Below are 24273 nucleotides of genomic sequence, written 5' to 3'. Positions count from 1 at the left end.
TCGGTATGGAGGGAAGGACATGTTTTTGCTGCCTTTTTGCAACATTTTATGTACATATGTGCTGGATTCAATCACCTGTTGCTGAGAGTTGGTACATTATTGTGTTGTTGTTTTGAGATTGGAAGAAAATTTATTTCTAAGTTTTTTTTTTTATTAGTTAGATTATCATATTTAGTACTTTTACGAGACTATACATGTTTATGAAACAACAGCTTGTAATTTTATTGTAACTTTGTCCATCATTTTTTGGAAATCGTAAGATTTGATAGAAATATTGATACAGAGTTACAATAAAGATTGATCAGTGAGTGACACACACCTAGGTTCCATATATTTTTTTAGCTCAAACGCGAGCTCTGAAGTATCTGAAATATAGCCTCTCACTTGACAGTTTTATTTAAAAAAAAATAAATAAAATATCGAGAATGAAATGTCTGCAATATACATGTAAAAGTTTCAATATAAAATTCCATAATGCCACAATACATTATAAATAATTTGTAGGTAAAATCTTATTATGACATGAATTCCATTAGAAGAATATGAAAGATTGTTAATGCTTAAGGAAATGCTCTCACAGGGCTGTGGAATTGAAGTTTCGAGTCAGAAGCAGTTCCAAGTTTAGGTGAACTGTGACTTTGACTTAAGTAAATATGTTTTAAGTCACTTGCTACTGTGAGCTGCCATTTAGCATTATGCTTATGGAGTTTGTGTTGCTTTGAGCCACATGATATGCCTTGCAACGTTGTCACCTAAGAATTTACTTCTGCTATAGTCTGTAATAACTATTAGACTTGTATTTAATTTTTAATTAGCACTTTTCACTCCTATTTCTAATTATAAGTCTAAAAGATAGCTTCATGATTCAAGTGATTAAATATATCTTTACCATTGCAGTAGAATTACTATTATTGATATTCAGGATTTTTCAAAAGTGACACATAATTGCAAATTGAATGAGGGAATTTTGAACAGAAAGCCGGGACATGTCGAACATTGTATTTAGAAGGCAATATTTTTTGGAAACAAAATATTTTTTTACGACTATCGTTGTGCGAGTTATCGAGAACATTTTTAAATGACACCCTATAGTTTTTTTAATATCATCTAAAAGAGCATATTATTGTCAGCTATCTTACTAAAACCCCTTAATTCCAATTTTTACCGAATGTCTATATCTGCATAATATATTTCCAAATGCGTTTGCTGATAACACTTCGTAAATCTGCAAATGTTTCTTTATTTTATAATTAACAAATGCATAACAATTGTTAGATGGGGTATAAAAGGAATACGAAATTATTTTGTTCTCTTGTACAGTTTCTTCAAATGCAGTTACGAGATTTCAAAAGTAAGCCACCGATATTTTTATGTAATATTTCATTTGTTTTATGCAGAAGCACTGTGGTTAGGGTTACTATGGTAACAATTTAATTGTTGATGCGTTTTGTTAGTCCTTGTGTTTTATTGGTGAATTTAAGATAAAATAGCTTCTTCAATTAAACTGCTTTCTTAACTCAAGGACTAACAAAATGTATCAACAAATTTAATTGTTTATAACACTTTTGTCCTTGTGGCAATCTTTTAATGAGAGAAGTTTGTAGCAATGAACTAGACCTACTTTAAGGGAAGACTTCATTGGCCATTTCACTTCTTTAGAATGTATATTCTCATACTCCAAATGGATTTAGTTCAATTCTGATTACAGATATGTTCAATTTTTTTTTTTAATTAAGGCTGTAAAGGGACGTGACATTTAAAGAGCTGTCAAAATTATTTCTTCATCAAAGAATTCTTTTTTACAAATTTCTGATTACAAATCTAGTAACTTTTTGGTGTAAAGTTGTCTCCCTGGAGTTACTAGAAGAATGTAGTGGAGAAGAATTTTAATAGGTATATGTTACATAAATATTCATTTTATTTTCAAATCTATTTTTCCATATGTTTACTTTTCTTGATTCAACACCAATTTTTATGCCAAATATTAATCAATCTGGATGAAATTTTTACTGCTAGTATTTATGAGGTAGCTGCATGTTTATGTGCATTTATTTTGTAAGACATGCCGTTAGTTTATTTTATTAATTTTTTTTTTTCATGAATTATAGAGGAAATAACATTTTGAAATTAAAAAGAATTTGAAAGTGAATAAATGAGATATTTCATAAAATGAATGCGTAAAAATGTTTCTCTATGTCTTGTGAATGTAATAAAGAAAGGAAGCTTAAAATTGAGTCTTCTATTAAAAACTTGGGTTTGAAAATATTTCTTAAACAAAATAGAAAAAATCAAAAATCAAAAGCCAAAAACATTTGGGAGTTCAAAATTTGGATTTTGTTAGTCTTTTATATAGTAAACATGCTCTCAAAATTTGGAAAAAAGTGATTAGGAAAAAAATTGTCAATTTTAGTGGAGTGTCTCCTTAATAATCATCATCTTTCAGATATTAAAAAACTAAACTATGGGGTGTCATTTAAAAATGTTCTTGATGACGTGGTAACTTACATAAGAATGGTCGCAAATATATTTTGTTTCCATAAAACTGTTCCTGTCTAAATACAAGGTTTGACACGTCAGAGCTTTTTTTTTTTTTTTTTTTTTTTTTTCTCAAAATCCTTTAATTCATTTTGAATTGCAATTAAAAGTTACTTAAAAAAACCAATAAGCCTATACTGAATCGGAGAAAAAGTTGGGGTTAGAGTCAGAAGTTGTGTGTACTCGTACTCAGAAATATACAATTAATTCTCAAAATGCATTAGAAACACCAACATTGAATTATCCCCAATCCTTTTAAACAGTTTATACTTTATGCAGCACTGCTCAGCCTTCTGCATGATCTGACATGTAATGGAGATGTTGGAGGTCTGTTAAAAGAACTGGTACTGCTTCCAGTCTTCTTTGGTTGGGAGTAAATATATGTGTTATCTTCTAACATCTGTGCTTACTAACTGCATCATTGCTTTACAATTAACATTTCTGGCATGTTAAATTAAGAAGATATACCTTATCTTTGCTATCTTGCTTGAGAACAGAATAACATTATGCTTTCAGACAAGAGATTCATATAGTGTTCCAGTTAGAATCATTTGAAGAATCGTTTGAAGACTTGTACATGGGTGTTCGCTTGCAGTCTGATATAAGCCCATCAGTACCGCATCCATGCTACCAGTCAGGGAACGAACATTCATGCTGCTCCAGCATGGTAAGGCGCTGTCAATTGGACTTGAAATTTGTAGCATTTTGATTCAACTGACACATAATTGTTGATGTTCATTATTTTATTAAGCACTTTCACCTACAGAGATTATCATTATTATTCAAAATGATCGTCAAAAGAGTCGCACAAATTGTCTGTTGTGGATGTATTTAGGTTAAAATGCACTGCCATGTAAATTGGCTCATAATTTCTCATCATATGATCGCACATTGTTAAAACCACTACTAATTTTACGTAACCTTTGCTTCAAATGAATTGTGCACAACCACTGTCTGACATAATTTTATTTTGACAATATCACAAACCTTTCAAATGAAGTTACACCAGAATTATCATTTCACTATTATCAAAGAGACAAATAAGGAAAATCATTTACCATGCATTTTACATTTTATATTTATATAAATGAAATTATTTTAAAATGGAACCAAATCTACACATCAGGAATCAAAATAACCAGTGCTCTAACATTAAATACCTTACTCTATGCCGATGATCAACTCATAATTTCCAATTCAGAGGATAATTTACAAAGAGGATTGTATACATTAAATGAAATATTAAAAGATTTTGGGATGGAAATTTCAGCACAAAAATCAAAAGTAATGGCATTTTTAGGACAAGACCCAGTGAGAAGTAAGATAATACACAATAACCAATGCCTCGAACAAGTGCAAAATTTCAATTATCTGGGTTGTGAAATATCTTATCAAAATGAAAAAGATGTGAACAAGAAAATTACCAAATTTACACAAATTCTAGGAATAATAAACAATGCATTAAAAGCTAAATTAGTACAAAACTCTACAAGAATAAAAATATATAATACACTAGCATTACCCACCCTTCTATACGGAAGCGAGATTTGGACATTAAAGAAAAAAGACATGAACAGAATCAAAGCAACGGAAATGAAATTTTTCAGGAGAACAGCAGGATATACTCTTTTAGACCGAAAAAGGAATGAAGAAATTTTAGAACAATTAGAAGTAGAGTCAGTAGAAGAAAAAATCACCAGATACAAATTCAATTGGCTAGATCATGTAAGAAGAATGGAAAATTCAAGAATCCCAAAAATTATGATGCAATATAAACCTAGAGGACATCGTCGACCAGGAAGACCGTTAAGAAGACTGCTAGATGGGGCCGAAACAGGTCTACAGAGGCCTAATTCGTGAAGGATGATGATGATGATGATTTACCATGCAAGCAAATAAAATAAAGTATTGATATAGGCTTCTTTATGGTTGTGAAACTTGGACTCTCACTTTGAGAGAGGAACATAGGTTAAGGGGACACTCAACTATATTTTGGAACTTTTTTCCTATTTGACCAATCTTTTTCAAATTTGGAGAAAAAGTTTAATATACACATGGAAAGAAACATGCAAAATCTCAGCTAATTAGATCCAATACTTTTCAAAATAAAAAATATTTCAATTTTTAATCAATCATTAATTGAAATATCACTTTTAATTATCATTTTTTATTTTTTGGCTTTGTGCATTTGACTGTGACTTCTCAATGAATAGGGGAAGAATTCTGCTTATTGATTTAGTTCTGTCACGTAAATTAGTGTAGAAATTTAATATTTCATTTCTATGACACTTTTTCTGCAATTTTAAAGTTGAGTGTCCCCTTAAGGGTGCTTAGGAAACTATTTGGGGCTAAGAGGGTTGAAGTTACAGGAGAATGGAGAAAGTTACACAATGCAGAGCTGCACGCATTGTATTCTTCACCTGACATAATTAGGAACATTAAATCAAGAAGTTTGAGATAGGCAGGGCATGTGGCACGTATGGGCGAATCCAGAAATGCATATAGAGTGTTAGTTGGGAGGCCAGAGGGAAAAAGACCTTTAGGGAGACCGAGACGTAGATGGGAAGATAATATTAAAATGGATTTGAGGGAGGTGGGATATGATGATAGAGAATGGATTAATCTTGCTCAGGATGGGGACCAATGGCGGGCTTATGTGAGGGCGGCAATGAATCTCCGGGTTCCTTAAAAGCCAGTAAGTAAGTAAGTATTGATATAGGCTTCCGCGGCTGCTGTTCATGGATTATGAGTAGGGGGCAGATGTTGATGGCCTAAAAATCTACTTAAAATTATCATTAAAATGCCCTTAAACTAATGGAAAAATGACATTAAAATTAAAAGAAAATGACATTTAAATATTATTCACCGTACTCGCAACGACTGCTCTGTAAATCTCTGAGAGAGGAGACAACTTCCTGGAATTTGGCTAAGATAAAGGAAAATAACATGCAATAAAATGAAAGAGTTAAGGGAAAACTATAGATTTTAATGAGGGTTTACAATGTGTTTCAATCAGGGGTGGTCCATGTCAGTGCCTTCATTCTCCGTCTCCTTCCACGCTTCACTTTTGTTACCAGATCTTCCAGATGAGGTAGTGTGAATGATAGAACAAATTGTGGGCGCAGTGTGTATTCTTGAAATCTTTGTGTTAAAAATATTGTTTACTACAGTAGACATCCCTTCCAAACAATGTTGAGGACACAACGTCCTGTCGAGGACATAGTGAAGGTTTCCCCCCCTTCCAAACATAAATTCTAAAGGCACCCTCTTACGACAAAAGAACAGTAGCGGTCAAAGTCCTCACTTAAACTAAACTGCGGTCAAGCATTTTATATTACTTCTGTTGTGTGAAGTGAAGCCTTCAGTGAAATGAGGGATGGACTTTAGAGTCTGTTCCAAACTATAATACTTCACTGTTATTCACTTATTCTATAGGTAATTACTACTGATCTATTTGGTTAGAAAATAATTTAACAGATCTATCAGTCAAGAAGAAAGTAAAATACTTTCCAAATGATCTATAAGTTCTTCAAATTATTAAAAATGACCAAAAAATGCCGAAAAAAATATAGAAATTACTATTAGTTCAAAAACGTCAAAATAAATGCAATATAAAAAATTACTTTTTTTACGTTGATATTAACATAGAAAGGTTTTCTATATTAATAGGCATCGTCCTAATGTGAAAAATAAGAAAATGGCTTTTCATCAACGTCCGCCCCCTAGTTATAAGTTTCTGGACTTGTGTCGCATTGTCTCGACAACATCGACTTACCCCACTTTCCTGCAACACTGCAGAGATAAGGACATCCTTCCAAGAGACAATGCGGCACAAGCCCAGAAATTCACAACTCAAATAAAATGAACTTTCGTTTTCTGGGTTGCACACAGTAGGCATTCTCTTTGATCTGAAAAAGTACTGTACAGTATATAATTTCCTGTATAAATTTTATTTATTATATGTTTTGAGAAGATTTATTTTGCGCAAATTTATATGAAATAACTATTCGGATATTATAATCATTTCCAGTATTATTTTTCTGCTGAACGAAAATTGGAATGAGTCATCAAAACTAAACTATGAAGCTGATGATGATTGTGGAACAAAAAGTGCTTCTTATAGGTCGACAAATAGAGTATTGAAAGGCATCTGTTCTGGCGTGTATTTAGATTTTAAAATAATTAAATATTCTGTTATAATTTAAAAGAAAAATTATATTTTACTCGACTTAAAAACTTATAGTTCTTATTATAACATCAGCAGATCATCATCATCATCAATAATAATAATAATAATAATAATAATAATAATAATAATAATAATAATAATAATAATAATAATCGGAAACAAACATTGAAATATAGATTATTATTATTATTATTATTATTATTATTATTATTATTATCATTATTATTATTTATTCTTCCTCCTCTCCATCCCATTCTCTACCTCCCTCCCTTCCTCTCACTCTCTCTTTCCCTTATTATTTCCGGTCATCTGTTGTACATTCTCTTCATGTGACAGGTCGTTTTAGTCATATTTCTATATTTTGTTTTGTAGACCGTAGGTTTTTGTCTTATTTCGTTTCATATCTAGGACTATTTTCAGAAGAAGAAATTTTGTTCCTTATGTAAAAGATGTCCCAACAAGAACGCCGGATTTAATAATGTGAATAAATACAACAAACAGATAACAGAGCAGATAGCAGTGCCGCCAACCCAACAATAGCAAGACATTGTTGGGACATTGCACCTTGTCTTGTTGGTCTGGTGGCGCTGGTATCTATTCATTTATTTGTTTTTGTTGCATTTATTCACATTATTAAAACTGGCATTCTTGTTGGGATACTCTTTAGTTATCTTTTGTTACGAGTTGCTTTAAGTGTGGAGTCAATGTTGCCACGACTTCAAACGAATTCATAATGAAATAAGTTTGCATTTTGCCTTGGAGTGTCTCTTTATTGTACCACTGTTATAATTATATGATGTTGAGGTTTAGTCTGTTCTTATAGTTAAGAATTAGGAAATCAGGTTTAGTTCTCGAAGCTAGGCTACATTTGGGAATTCTATGTGGTTTTCCTTTCTGTATAATTGGACCAAACACTGTGATGTTGCGGTAGAAGAAACTTCCACAACTAATATCTCAAGATAAATCATAAACGTCTTTAATATTGCTTTCTGTCCATAATGGATTGTTGCATTTATTCACAATCGATCGATAAGCATTACAGATGAACTTTAAAACTAACTTCGAGAAACATAATTGTATTGTAACTCTATACCATTATAAATATTGCTTGCTGTATTTTGCTCATATGAAAATCGTGTGTCAGTTGAATATTAACAATTTCACGTCCATAATTAGACCTGATGTACATAAACTGGGAGTAACAGGTGTTATTATCAGTGGCGTAGCATGAAATTTTGAGCAGGGGAAGCTAACTCAAGTTATCTTTCATGCAATATGAGAAAACGTATTACAAAAATATAGTCTTAAAATAAATAGTAGTCAATGTCAAGTCAGCAGTCAAAGATTGGTTGGAACCTCGTAACACCAATAAGGCATGACCTCAAATGGTACATAGTAAAATATGAGCTTACGGTTTACACATTTATCTCTAACAAATAGACACATATAGTATAACATTCGCTCACTCCCTGTCATACTTAGATAAATCACAATATTAACAGTCGATAGATACAGTATTAGTATCATTACGTAAGTATGCGTCTGTATTTTGATTGTGTCCTTCATTGACAGCAAGGGAGTCGGTCATTTGTTTTTTAGATCACACTTTTGTTCGTAAGTCAGTCTTGATAATAGAATTGTCCTAAAAATTCAAGTAAATTGGTGTCAAGAACTGTTATTTCACTCATTATTTATTATATCAGCCACAATGCACACTAATATTTCAACTGAACACAACTGATGAAAAGGGATAACTCGGAAACTAAATTATTTTCAATGTAAAAGCTAGCTTCTTGCGAGCCTTGCGACCGGGGTAGTTCAGTTAGAGAGGGATGGAAAATCTGCGGGGTGGGTTACACAGAAGAATGAGTGTAAGAAACCAGTCTGCTTGGAAGCTGGTGTTTGCAGGCTTCTTGTTTACTGCTGCATCACAAATCATCCTGACCTGCCGCATCACAATATTTAACGCGTAAATATAAATTCTATTAAAATTAATAAATAATTTTGTCCATAAACTGCAGGTTTATTATGAAATTATTATTAACTGGGGAAGCTGAGCTTTTTAGCTTACATTGACGCTACGCCACTGGTTATTATTATTATTTTTCCTTTCATAGTCATGTAACACGTTCCTAATGTGTATATTTTTTTTCAGTATACTCAGTAGGACTGATATTGGTACGTGCCCAAAAGATCTGGTCAATACTACGTTGACGTGAGGTGTAACGAACTTTTGAAACTAATTTTATGTTCTTGTTTTAAGATCTGTTTTAAATAATTGATTTTGAATTAATTCTGAAGATCTATTTGGATTAGCATGTTGAATGCCTTTTAATAAACAATTCTAACTAAATGTGGGTAAAGAATGAATAACAAACTTGGAACTAATGTACGAGCCAGCCATATTGAAACCTACAATCACTTAATTCAGTTAGTCATGCTTATGATTGTCAGGTGTGGTTTATTGGCAATTTATAATGCAAAGTTGTTAAATATTAAGCAGTAATATTGCTTCTATGACATTTTTTCATTGTTCTAGAAATGAAATATGTCTTAGTATATTTGGAAGAAATATTTTAAAGTAAATATTTGGAGTAGAACGATAAAACAACTACTGAAGAATCAGATATAATTTTGGATTAGATAAATAATGTAGCAGGTCAGACCTGGTAAAATGACGGAATGCATTAGGCTGTAAATGTAGATTGTTTAAATAATAATCAGAGAACTAAAAGTATTTCTTGTTAGTCTGAAGGCCAGGGCAATTGGGGCGTGGAGAGTATAAGATGAGTTGAAACATAGTCTGGATCAGGTTGCTGAAATTCATGGACAGATGAACGGGGAAGACTGGTAGTGACTAAGTTTCTTTAAGTAGGTCAGGACTCACATAAGACGATGATGATGATGATGATGATGATGATGATGATGATGATGATGCTACAAATAAAAATGTTATAACTTAAAAAAAGATTAAGTTGAAATATTACTATGCGTTTCACTCTGCTACATTTCTTTGTAACATACAATACATTAGCTTCAATTTGTACATAATGCTTATTATCATTTCATGATTTCACTATCTCGTAATAGTAATATGCGTTACAAGAGCGGTATGTTGAAGTTTTCATGTTCGAGGAAAAGTTTGAAAAAGCGAAACGTAGTTGAGCTTTTTTAATTTCCGAGAATTGAAAGAAAACATACTGCTCATGTATCGTACATTATTTTGTGCGAAGATCGTTTATTACATACCTGAAAGAAGAATTTCTAATTAGTTGCAATGAAATCTCCATCTTGGTTTCTGTTCAATGACGGCAAATTTGCAAAACAAAAATATCTATCTTCAACATTGTTGCTTTAAAATGTTTTCTGTATTTACTATACTCCAGCAGGCCGTGATATACGTGTGTCTTTTTTTCCCCCCAGTCTATGATGAGTCTGGAATCTTGATTTTTTCATGGCTTCCTTAATGTTACTTGCATCACGAATGCAGTAACTCTAGTGGAGTTGTAGAGTTTACTTAACTTTTGCAAATATTTAAAAACAGTGATTAACAGTGCAATTTAAGTGAAATTGCAGTGGTAAGTTTCCAGTTTATAATTATTACTATATTGAACGTCTCTAAAAATAACGTTAAAAGCCTAAAGCAGTAAAATCAATATGTCACTTAAGTGGTAAGAAGAGGGAAATTGTTATGTGTGTTAGGTTGGGAATACTGAATGTGGAATTTTAGACTTTCCGCAGATTGGTTTTGTGTGGAAACCAAGCAAATAAGCACGATCTCGTACAAAAAATTTTTCCAGTAGCCAAAACTGAGATGTAGATGGGAAGATAATATTAAAATGGATTTGAGGGAGGGGATATGATGATAGAGAATGGATTAATCTTGCTCAGGATAGGGACCAAGGGCTGGCTTATGTGAGGGCGGCAGTGAACCTCCGGGTTCCTTAAAAGCCATTTGTAAGTAAGTAAGCCAAAACTGAAGTCTGCGTTTAACGCATTGATTTTTAAAGTACATCTGTAATTATTATATATCCTTTTGTAAATTATTGTTGTATTTGGTATAAATACTCGTATTTCTGCGTTTTTTTAAACATACCGGTACATAGGGGCTGAGATTTGGAAAGTATGAGGAAAGATGTGGGAGGAGGGTACAATAGAGAAGGAGATTCAATAATTTAATAAAACCATATAGCTTGTATGTTGAAAATAAGGAATAGCATTTTAAAATTTCAGAAACAAGATAGTTTTCTTTTTATAATTTTTATATTGATCACTGTAGGATATTGTTTCATTATGAAATGAATTTCTAAAGAAACTTTCGGACTAAAATTGTGAAGTGTTTTTCAATATAAGTTAGAATTCCCTATACATGTAATTAAAACATTGTTTTCTTTATGAATTGTGGTATTGCAAAACTTCTTAAAGGTAAAAAAAAGATAGTGATTTTTTTTTAGAATACTATACTCAGGAACAAAGGCTAAGGATGTTTGAGAATAAGGTACTTTAAAAAATATTTGGGGCTAAGAGGGATGAAGTTACAGGATAACGGAGAAAGTTACACAATGCAGAACTGCATACATTGTATTCTTCATCTGATATAATTAGGAACATTAAATCCAGACGTTTGAAATGGGCGGGACTTGTAGCATGTATGGGCGAATCCAGAAATGCATATAGAGTGTTAGTTGGGAGGTCGGGGGGGGAAAAGACCTTTGGGGAGGCCTAGACGTAGATGGGAGGATAATATTAAAATGGAGTTGAGGGAAACGAGATATGATGTTAGGGACTGGATTAATCTTGCTCAGATTAGGGACCGATGGTGGGTTTATGTAAGGGCGGCAATGAACCTCCGGGTTCTCTAATAGTAATATACGTTACAAGAGCGGTATGTTGACGTTTTCATGGTCGAGGAAAAGATTGAAAAAGCGAAACGTAGTTGAGCTTTTTTAATTTCCGTGAACATGAAAACAAACATAGCGCTCATGTATCGTACATTATTTTGTGCGAAGATCGTTTATTACATACCTGAAAGACGAATTTCTAATTAGTTGCAATGAAATCTCCATCTTGGTTTCTGTTTAATGACGGCAACTTCGGAAAACCAAAATATCTTTCTTCAACATTGTTGCTATAAAATGTTTTCTGTGTTTACTATACTCCAGCAGGCCGTGATATACGTCTGTCTTTTTTTCCCCCAGTCTATAAATGCGAACTTAAAACAAACGTTATGGTTATGTAATGATTTATTTTTCATTTTAATATTTTAACAATATTATTTATATAACATATTGCAGTAATAACATCGGTATCTGGAATCTTGTTGATTTTTTCACGGCTTCCTTAATGTTACTTGTATCAGGAATGCAATAAGTTTCGTGGAGTAGTAGACTTTACTTAATTTTTGCAAATATTTAAAAACAATAATTAACATTGCAATTTAGGTGAAATTGCAGTGGTAAGTTTCCAATTTATAATTATTACTATGTTAAACGTCTCTAAAAATAATATGTTAAAAGCCTAAAGCAGTAAAATGAATGTCGTGCTTAAGCGGTAAGAAGAGGGAAATTGTTATGTGTGTTATGTTGGGAATACTCAATGTGGTATTTCACACTTACCGCATATTGGTTCTGTGCGAAAAACAAGCAAATGCGCACGATCTCGCACAAAAGTCATTTGTAAGTAAACAAGTAAGTGCGATACTCAGGAAACAAAAGTTGTCTTTGAGATTATATAAAAGCCTTCATGAAGTGATTGTTTATTCCAATATGGTTTCCAAGGCTAAAGTGGATCTGTGGAATCTTATCTTTGGGAGTAACTTCTGCTTAAACTTAAAAACTGACCACTTAGCATTGCAGTAGTTTCTGGAACCAATATTTTAATATTTGAAACGAAATGTTGAATTTAATGAGTATTGTGAGTATTGAAGAAACACAAAATATATTTCGGTAAATGATTTATTCTTTTATAGGTACCCAATGTAGCACAAAACTATAAGCTGGCTTTGGAAATTGATGAAAATTTAAGTTATGAATTATTGTTGTTTAGTCAACTGTTTGAAGACAGGTTTGAATCTCACAAGTGTTACCAACAAGGCACCACTTATGAGGCAACTAGTCCAGGAGATAATGGGATAGGTTGGCCAGTTCCTTTCCCCCCCTCCATTGCATACATCGCTGACTAGTATATTACACTAATCAGACTTTAGATGTATACAAACAATTGTTCTTCCTCTGACACATATCGTCAAGTGAGATGTACTGCCTGATAATAGGTGTACATATCAGCCAAACCTCAACCACAGGCAAACTCCTGAATTATCCAAATTTAATTAAGATACACAGATTATATTGGAAAGATAGAAATGTATGAATTGAGGGGTTTGCCGAAAAAAGGGCGTATACATCAATATGATGAATTGAGATACAGGCAATGTAAGATTTTAAAATGCACCTGAATAAAATGTTATACAGATAGTGAACAGAATTATACATTAAATTAAAAATCTTAGCGAGTATAAATGTTTTGTAGCATTTAGGCAATTTATGTTATTAAATTTCCTTATATTTGTACCATATAAAACTTCGGTCTATAATGATATGCTTAGGGGATTTAATGCAGATTTCAGATTTAAATTTCACACGGAATTGAAACAAAGATACATTTTATGACATTTATTATCTACTTCTAAAGTAATTTACATTATTTCAGATAAGTTATACTGAGTAGACATTAAGTATGCAAAGCAAAATCTCTGAATATAACAGAAAAAGAAAATCTCCATTTTGTGTGAACGTAAATAAAATTTATTCTTTGTGTAATCCTGATAACAATAAGCCCAAAAATCTGAATATTGTAACAAATCTCTTTATAGAACATAAAATATTTCCGTCTGAATCTATGAGTTTCATAAGTTTGTTTACTCTTAAAGCAAGGACAATAATGAACATAAAAAGCAGTCAAAGCAAACAACTGGACTGACTAAATTGAACTATATATATTTGCTTAGTCTCTACCAAGAGAAAACACACAGTACAGTATGCGGTAACACGCAGCACTAGCTCTACTTGTAGACTGACTGACTTAATCGCGCACGCACGCACGCAGCCCTGTCCTGCAGGTATGTACAGTACAATCAAAACAAAATTTCGCTACTATAATTAGCGAATTATTCACTACATTTTAAACCGATTTCCCGAAGAAGGGCATAGAGGTCTATCCTCCTTTCTTCCGGCAAACCCCTCAATTATATGTCTATCAGTGTGATAAACTTGTAAATTTATTGTAAATTTGACAGTAATTTGAATGATTTTACTGTATTATGATTTAAATCTATTACATTGTTCACTGTGATGCGAGATTTAAACATTTTTTAATTGTAACATAGATTTAGAAACATGCTTACCCCACATTGCAGTTGACTTTAGTCCTGAAGAATAGCTCTTGGTAAAAGATAGGTTTCCCTTTGGTTGCCTTCCCTCATAATGTTTATATATCTGTGGCACGGAGTCTTTCTCTTCTCTAATGGTATAATATTGTTATCGACGATTAATGCAGTCCAAATTAAAGTGAAATATTTTAATTTATTTTGTTCACAGAATTTCTGTTGTATGGCATGAAATATTGGTTCTTAATTACAGATAGGAATCTAAGACAGAATGTAAATGCTTGCGAATATCGTCAATTATAAAATGAGATGCTAATATTCAATAAGGCTGCTTTATAATTATTTGTTTCTAGAATTCAGAAGATTTCTAGAATTTTCTAAAATTACCTAACTCAAATTCACTTGCAGGTTAATATGATGATGGTTATAAAGGCACCAATAGTGTATTTTATATTGTGCAGCTTCTGAACTCTAGAATATGCTTTGCTTGTATGCTTGTTTGTAATTAGCAGTATATGATTGTTATAATGCGTAATTTGATTACAATATATAAGTAATGTATTAATTATTTATTTTACAGATGTCTGGAAATTTGATGTGCAAATTTAAAAATAAGCTGATGAATAGACCAACATTTAAATTGGTAAGGAAAACAAATAATTTTTTTTTTGTTTCTCTCAGTTTAAAAATTTCTCCCTCATACATATCTTAATGGATTTTTCTTTTAATATATTTTTTTGTAAAGTTAATTTATACACGCTTTAACATCTGTAGTCATATTGCCTCTTAGGATCTGTGAGTATACCAGTAGGTCGTTTTTACTATTGTTTAGTTCCTGTTTCTGTTGTGTGTTGTAGATGACTTGTGTTCATGTAACTGATTATAGATTTTTATTAATGTTTATGTTATTGGTATTGAGATGGTGATGAATCATGGTATGTAAATTTCCAATCCGGCATTTGCCTTAGTGACTAAGGGAAACCATGAAAATCTCCAGTCAGATTGACCGGCAATGGGGTTTGAAGCTGGGACCTCCCGAATACAAGTCTCAAATGCTACGTCCTGAGCCAACTCGCTCCATGTCTTTTAATAATTATACAATACACATCTGCTACTTTCCTAAATAAACTTCTAATATTCTATTGAGATTGTCTTCTGTGATTTAAGACTTTGTGTCTTATATACCTTTTAGGTTTTTTGTCATTGCAGAAAAATAATATATACAATATTTTTCTAATGTTGCAGGTAAACAATGAAATGAGATGGACAGTTGGAAATGTTACCAATGGCAATTACTGTATATTGGTAAGTTGTTTAATTTATTTTTCAGTCTTTATTTCCTTCTTTCTTTTGTACTCATTATACAAAGTATGTTGTTGTTGTTTTCTAATGCAAGGCGTTTGACAATAAAGTCATTTGACCTCTCGCACTCCAATATTTTTCAAAGATATTATCATGGCCACCCACTGAAGCACAGATTTTGAGGAGTTCCGAATCCATTTCTTGGTTTGAGTTGCACAATGGGCAGTTAGGGGACTGATATACTCCAATTCTATGCAGGTGTTTGGCCAAACAATCATGGCCTGTTGCCAATCTAAATGCAGCCACAGACGATTTTCGTGGTAAATCGGGAATTAACTGTGGATTTTGCTGCAGGGAGTTCCATTTTTTCCCTTGGGATTGTGTTATCAAATTTTGTTTGTTGAAGTCTAATTATGTGGATTTAATAAATCTTTTCACAGAGTAATACGTAGATTTAGTAACAGGTCTGTAAGTAGCAGTGCTGCCCTTTGCTAAAACCTCCGCATTCTCGTTTCCCAGGATTCTACAATGGGATGGTATCCATTGGAATACAATTCTTTTATTGAGTGATATTAATTGAGAGAGCATTTTAGTTATTTCTGCTGTTTGAGATGAAGGTGTGTGTTTAGAGACTATTGATAGAATAGCTGCTTTGGTGTCTGACAATATAACTGCATTTTTAAATTTATTGATGTGGCATAGAAGATTCCTGAGACTTTCACTTATTGCAATGAGTATTGTGATACTGCAAAAATATTAATTTATTGGTTTTTCACAGTAGTATACATTTTCAGCATTCCTGATAGGGACAAAATGATTTTGAGAATGCTGCCATTCTGTATATGCATACAGCAATTTCTCATAAACTATTGACAGGACTAATTTAAAATAAGGAAACTTTGAGTATCTGTAACCTTACATACTGTAGTTATCCAGTACTGTTTGTTTTTACTTGATGTATGCAAATGGTCATTATGCTGAAATGCACTGTCATTTTGACAAAATCACTTCACAGAGTAATAGCTTATAACTAGGAAACTACATTAAAGTGAATTTATTAGTGTTAAGTGATTGCTTGTTGTTGTTTACAGGTGGAGTTCATGGATGATAGGTGCGAACGAAACACAGTGTGGAATAATGATTCATATTGTTTGTACAACAGCCGTATCGGTAAGTTGGTCTTTATATGCTCGCATACTAAATTTTTTCTAGATACTATTTATTCGACTCTTTTCAGTCATAATGTAATTCGTTAATTATAACAGAGAGATATAAATCAGGAAGGGAACTTGACGAGAATTACCAAAAGGGAATATGATGTACAGATGCCTCAAACTAGGAAGCTGCCTGGAGAGGGGAAGTAGTAGAGCTAACGGAGGTGGCCCACCTAGGCTCCGATACCCAGGTATAGTCATATTATCTGAAAAGTTGACCTCTTGACGATGTATTCAAGATGTACCCTCCCTATGCAGCCTTCTCAACTGTTATTAGAACTGAGCTGTACCGTTCTAGTCCACGGTGCACAGCAGTAGGCGGACAGTGGTAGGGGAGAGAAGTGCTCTATGTGCCTGCGCGAACGAGACAGCTTGCTAGTTTGAGGCATCTGTACATGCAGTTAGCAGTAATTGAAAATAACAAATGCATTGCACAGGTAAAATAAAATCTTTTAGGTTTTGTATATCACATACAGAAGAAACCAGTCTTAACAGTAAATTATTAGGTTTTGTTATTGATGATGGAGGAAAACTAGGTGAGAATTATTCTTCATTGGATTACTTGACATTCATCTAATAGATGAAGAAAACATCGAAGAAATCAAACTAGGTATTAAACCCAAGTGGGATTAGAATCCACACAGTCTCAGAGCAGTGACATGATTATGTGATGATGAAGAAGAAGTAGAAGAAAAAGTGAGGTTGATTTTATTTCATTTATATATTCCGTAGATCTCATATTAGCATTGAGACTTTAAGGCCCAATTGTATAAATCTCCCTGACTGAAGATCAACTTTGATCGAAGATCGAAAAGTGAACCGAGTTCAGACACTTCTTCTATTGTATAAAACTTTCCTGCGATCAAATTACCTTGGTTCAAATGCAATCTAAGTTCACGTGAAAAGGATTTGGCAACATCGCATAAACAGGTGAAAAACGTGATGCGCGGACAGGTTTGTTCAGTGTTGCCAATCTAGCGACTTTAACTCTTTTTCAACGACAATTTCTTTTAACTTTTATATTGCTTAAATAGGAATTTAGCGACCTTTTTAGCACCCCATAGTGACAAAATTTAATCTTTCTTTGTCGATAATGAGAAATCTAGCGACTTTACAACTACCGTACACTCTGTTGGAGACACTGGTTTTTTTGTGCAATGTAAATAATGGCGGACAATAAGAAGAAGGTTACTGTTCTCCGAGTTATCATGTTATGGTGTTTGATACTGCTAAACATAATAAAGCTTTATAAAACGACAATTTTCGTTTAGTAATACAGTTAATTGAAAATTTATGAATGTACCTATCATATCCGTTAATAATTAATGGTTGTTATAAACATAATATAATTATAGGTTATGTTATTTGATACTGCTGAACACGATAGAGCCTTATAAAATATAAGATTGTTTGTGTATTAAGGCAAGAAATTGAAAGAAATATATATAAATGTACCTATCATATCTATTAATATTAATAATAATAGATATTTTATTTGCACAATCTGTCACTCGTATATTTCAAACAGAAAAGAAATAACTGAACTTGGATCATCTAACTTAATCGGAGAAATTTCTTCAGTCAAAGTTGACTTTAGTTTGAGACAAATTAATCTCAGATTAGACTTTATACAACACAAAATTCCAAGTTCAGCTGAAACAAGGATCAATTTAACCTCTGATCTAAGATTAAATGGTTTATACAATCAGGCCTAAGATGTGTAACAAGTCAAGATTTTACAAGATTACAATTTTTTGGCGAGTTGAAGCGAGGCCAAGGATTCATAGATTGCCTGGCATTTGCCTTATAGTTGGGGAAAACCTCGGAAAAAACTCAACCAGTTAATCAGCCCAAACGGGAATCTAACTCTACCCGAGTGCAGCTCCGGATCTGCATGCTAGTGAGTCTGCCGAGCTACATTGGTGGCTCTACAAAAAATATACAATACAGTACATAGCAAGCAGATGCTGCAATTTACAAACCTAAATTATTTATCAGTTGAGCTATAAAAATATAATACATAGCAAGTAATTTAATTCAATTTAAAAGCATAAACAATTATATAAGTTGAGATATATAAAAATAGATAATACATATCATGCAGATTATTTCAGTTTACAAGCATAAACAATTCATCAAGATGATGACTTTCTTAAACATGATGAAGGAGCAATATTAAAGATGTTGAAGATGAAAAAGTTAAGAATGAAGATGTTAAAGTTGATGAAGATGTTAGAATATGATGAAGATAAAGACGTTAAAATATGGTGAAGATGATAATGTTGAAAATATGAAGATGAAGGTGTTAAAGATATTGAAGATGGTGTTAAAGATACTGCAGATGATGATGTTAAAGACGAAGAAGAAAAAGATGATGATTATGATGAAGATGGTGTTAAAGTTGGTGATGTTGAACATGATGTTAAAGATGATGGTGAAAAAGAAGAAGTTAATGTGGCAGTTTTTTTCTTCCCTCAACATCCATGATTGACCAAGAAAACAAGTCTCTAAATTCAGGATTATAGCAGGTCACGATTGTTTTTTGCATGATATTGGCATTCTTGATATTTTCTTCTGCAAGCTGTGTTCCCCAAACAATGATACTGATACACATCTCACTCGACCGAGAAGGGATATTGGGAATGAAGAAATTTAATGAAGCAAAATTTGTTAAAAGTCATTGTTTTCTTCCAGTGAATGAATAGTAGTGACAGGATAAGGCTAATTCCATGTTAATTATGCAACTGATTTTCATAAGAGTGATTCGAATTTAGTTTTCAGATTTCTCTTGGTGTTCGAATTAAGATTTCATTATATTATACACTGTGTCCGTAAAGTCATGGTGTGGTTTCAAAACTGTTTATTGGCATGCTTCTGTTTATTGACATTTCAAATACATGTTAAATAATAGACACCAACTTATAAAGTTTTTTTATGTTCAGTGCAGTTCGTTGTGGCTTCTGTTTGTTGCCCTAGACACATATAATCGATGTTCTATTTCATTCCACACATGACTAAGAACATCAGGTGCAACAGATTGAACAGCTTCTCTGATTCTCTCTTTCAAATGATCAATGTCATTGATACGAACATCACACACATTGCTTGATGTATCCCCATAAGTAAAAGTCTAAAGATGTTAGGTCCAGGAATTGTGGTGGCCATGCCTTCCATCCACCCTTTCCTATCCACCGCTGTGGAAATGTCGTATCCAGAATCTCACGCACAGTGTTGGCATACAGCGTATTCCGAATCTCACCGGTCCGGTGGCATCAATGACGTCACGTTGCAGCGAAATAAGGAACAAAACTGCTGGAAGGATCGATGGCTGTCATGGCGACTGTACAAGTTGTTGTCTGTGCTACGTTAGCAAAATTTTGCGAACTTTTCTTACTCCCATCTCGTTCAAAGAAAAGATAGCATAAACAATTTATTTCTTGAACTGGTAGTAATAACTGGTCCGTTGACATGTTCGCTCATAAGCCATTAACATATTGTTTTTACGTTGTGCTCATTACAAACAATACAGCAGAATTAAAGCAAAACACACTGCCATGACACAACAGTGCACGATGTTATTTGTCTGCTAATTCCCACCCTATACAAGAACCAATCAGATTCACTGATGGCGGCTGATGGAGACTGCCACCACCTCTGCAAGTTGATGGCACCAGTGCGACACCAGTGGAGCATCAATGACGTCATTGGTGGAATTCGGAACACCGTGATGCCATCAGATTGCTCACCGGTTAGATTCGGAATACGCTCATAGTGTGGAAGAGCAACATCTTGTTGAAAGATAACACCTATATATTTATCTTGAATTTGAGGCACTGCATACAATTGGAATGTTTTGAGTCCAATGGACTGCCAGTTTCCTTAAGTTGCCAATACCAGAGGTGAACGTTATTTTTATGTGGTGGCTCTTCCTTGTGTACATGACGATATGCACAAGATTCAAATTTCACAAGACAAAGGACGCTTTGAACTTTTATCTGCATAGTTCACATCTTTGACTGACTGGCGAGTTGTGGTGTGATTCGCTTCTTTACCTGCATGTGCATCACACATCTTCTTTAAGTTTCCGAAACTCTTTGCAATACTCTTCACTATAGTGTAAATATCACCATTTGGTTTTGTTTTATTTAGTCATTATAGGTGTCTGAAACCGTACCATGACTTTACAGACACAGTGTGTTTTAGGCCAGAAACTAAAGGCCAAGTGCAGCTGCTTTCATTATGCAACGAGCCTATAATAGTAGTAATTAAGACGCGAGTATGTTTATGAAACGAGCGCAAGCGAGTTTAATAATTTTCATACGAGCGTCTTAATTACCATTATAGGCAAGTTTCATACGACTTTTTATGCTCGACCATATTTCTAACTTGAAATTATTCATAAGTATTCATATTATTCTTATCTGACTGGGGAGCGGAAGTGACCTTGTGCAATATCTCCTAAATTGTGAGATGTGCGCAGACGCGAAAGTATTGATTTTTCCTAGGAGCAAATGTCATTGACCTTGATATAATCTAGAGAGTAAAATGCACATTAATCTTGATATAACCTGGAAATTGATTTAGACCTTGAAAAACGAGATGACAAATTGAATTTATTTGAATATTATTTACAGGTAACGCTAATTATTATAGTAACAGAACATAACCTTCTGCGACAGTATTGGATTTTCAGCCTCCATGACATTTCGCTAATTGTCTTTCGATTGCATATCTGAGAATAATCGATACTTGCGCTTTCATATTGCTTTCTGATTGGTGGGAAACCTGAACTTTAATGAATAGGTGTACTTTAATGATGTCCATTAAAGGGCTGCTACCATGTGTATAATTACTACATTTCGGCATGGTCGAGCATAAATAATTGTAAAATGTGTGTTTCAGTTGAGGTACTGACTACAGTACAACCATATCCACTGAAAGAAGAGTTGCCAATGAATGTGGCGCCATTGTTCACGATACTGGTGACTTCCTTCTCTGTGCTTTTGGTGATGTGTGTGTGCGTCCTGCTGTACGTCTGGCGGAGAAGGCAGCCAAGGCCAGAACCCGGTGCGTTCTCTTTTTTAAAGTATGATATGATACAAATAGCAAACAAGTATTATCATAAGATAGACAAGCAGTCTGGTCAGTGCTGAGATAGCAGAATACGGACTTACTAAGGATTCTCAAACTGTGCCATGGAAACTTCTTAAACTAGTGGCATCTAGTCACGTTAATTGGAGTGGGCTGCTAAAAGTAATATTTTCTATTTCGTTATTGTCAATAGTAATGTTGAAATGATCCATCTAATAGGCCTATTAGTTAGTATCTATTGCTCTGATCTGTGACAATTAAGTCATTGGCTGTTACTGAAAATGTAATTTTTTTTTTATTTCACTTAATTTATGCAACTGTTTTGTCAAGTAAGTACAGTTGATTTATTGATGGTGTTTGGGTGAAGGGAGTTAAGTCATAAAAATGAGTTCTGAGATAAATGAAAATTAAACTTCGGACCTTTATTACAAATAAATTTTTACACAAATAAAACTGTTTTTTTGGTGGCACATCCACTTGTAGAATTTAACTTTGCACGTCCACCAGGTTTTCTTCACTCTGTAGGCCCATATGAGCTTTCTTTGGACTTAAATGTGTTATATTATCTGTTGTATTTTGTAAATTGTCATTTTAAAAGCAGTCCCTAACCAGAGAACCAATGAGGGGGTTAGTTTACTTCCATATAGTTTTGTTTTCGAAACTTCTGTATTATATTGTTAGGAGAGGAGTTACTTGTGGTCTTACATAACTTCTGTGGACGCCTCTTAATTCTCTTAGTTTTATTTTGTTTAATACATTAAAAGATGCCAAGCTTAATAATAATAATAATAATAATAATAATAATAATAATAATAATAATAATAATGGTTTATTTTAACTGGCAGAGTTAAGGCCATTCGGCCTTCTCTTCCACTCAACCAGTATGATAAAAAATTACTACAATGCTATGAATATAACATAATTAATACAATACAATACAATACAATTCAAAGCAATACAATACTACAAATACAAGACAATATAATACATAATTAATATAATACAATGACAATTCTTTTCGTCTTCACAACACCAATAAAATAATTATGTAATAATAATAATAATAATAATAATAATAATAATAATAATAATAATAATAATAATAATAATAATGGTTTATTTTAACTGGCAGAGTTAAGGCCATTCGGCCTTCTCTTCCACTCAACCAGTATGATAAAAAATTACTACAATGCTATGAATATAACATAATTAATACAATACAATACAATACAATACAATACAATTCAAAGCAATACAATACTACAAATACAAGACAATATAATACATAATTAATATAATACAATGACAATTCTTTTCGTCTTCACAACACCAATAAAATAATTATGTAATAATAATAATAATAATAATAATAATAATGGTTTATTTTAACTGGCAGAGTTAAGGCCATTCGGCCTTCTCTTCCACTCAACCAGTATGATAAAAAATTACTACAATGCTATGAATATAACATAATTAATACAATACAATACAATACAATACAATTCAAAGCAATACAATACTACAAATACAAGACAATATAATACATAATTAATATAATACAATGACAATTCTTTTCGTCTTCACAACACCAATAAAATAATTATGTAATAATAATAATAATAATAATAGTAATGATAGTCATATCTAAATTAAATTAAATTATTAATTTGACTGCGCCCGTAAGAAATCGTTTAGCCTTTTCTTTTCTTTTAGCTTACTATGGCAATTGTCCACAAATAAATATTGTCCCTTACAAATATGAATCTTTATGTAACAATGCAATGGATGTGAAGTCGTAATGTATCTAGTATGAGATTGCAAATACATAGCCTAAAAGCCCCAAAGAAGTTTGAAATAATTGGATCCGTTGACAAAAATAATCAGTTTCTTCACATATGAATAGTCACGACAAAATTTTGCTTTTGGAAGATTGTTGTATAAAATCTGGAAAACTTAAAAAATATAACAATGTATAAGGGTTAAGAATACAAATTCAGGCATTTGCAGCAAGACCAAGAATGAGACAAATAGTAACAGAATCCTCTCTTCCCATTCTTCACATAAAACAGTTCACTTTCCACTTTGTGAAGCTTGTTGAATAATTGAACTAAACTTTTCAAACGCTTGCTACTAAAATGCCCAATGCAAAAGATTCTCAGAAACAAACTAAAGAACTGGATCAACTGCAATAAAGAAATTGGATTTACCAAAATCTTAACCTATATAAGTCCCTAAATTTCTTTATATTCTATCTGATTACTAATAATTATTGAATAAAAGTACTTTCCCAAGAGTAGCTTCCATTTGAAAATAATAATCATAAATACTGATAACGCAAATGTTTATTTTTCTTTTTATTCGTTTAGTATGCTGTGTCTTTTGGCAACCCTTGCTGAAGGGCAGCTACCCTCGTAGTTTTTTTATTTTTATTTTTACAGGCAGGATCTTGATATAATTTCGAACTGTTTTACTAATATATTTGTTCGGTAATGAAATTTAACATAGAAATGTTTATTTTTCTTTTTATTTGTTTAGTATGCTGTGTCTTTTGGCAACCC

The 24273-nt window shown here is 32.7% G+C and overlaps 1 protein-coding gene across 6 annotated transcripts in view; it reads left to right on the top strand.

The window, feature by feature from the left end:
* Nucleotides 1-24273, top strand: part of LOC138702941 (uncharacterized) — a 257644-nt gene that overhangs the window by 163425 nt on the left and 69946 nt on the right. For 5 of the 6 annotated variants that reach the window (XM_069830361.1, XM_069830356.1, XM_069830359.1 and 2 more), the window contains exons 7-11: nt 3052-3202; nt 14689-14751; nt 15354-15413; nt 16502-16580; nt 21527-21691. In XM_069830361.1, coding sequence (XP_069686462.1) covers nt 3052-3202; nt 14689-14751; nt 15354-15413; nt 16502-16580; nt 21527-21691 — 518 coding nt within the window. The remainder of the gene's footprint in view (nt 1-3051; nt 3203-14688; nt 14752-15353; nt 15414-16501; nt 16581-21526; nt 21692-24273) is intronic. The other variant, XM_069830357.1, reaches the window with a different exon arrangement.

This window comes from Periplaneta americana, chromosome 7 (assembly GCF_040183065.1).
Source record: "Periplaneta americana isolate PAMFEO1 chromosome 7, P.americana_PAMFEO1_priV1, whole genome shotgun sequence".
In the NCBI taxonomy this organism is placed as follows: Eukaryota; Metazoa; Arthropoda; class Insecta; order Blattodea; family Blattidae; genus Periplaneta; species Periplaneta americana.
Note: the sequence above shows the minus strand (reverse complement) of the source record. Positions and strands in the feature narration are given on the sequence as shown.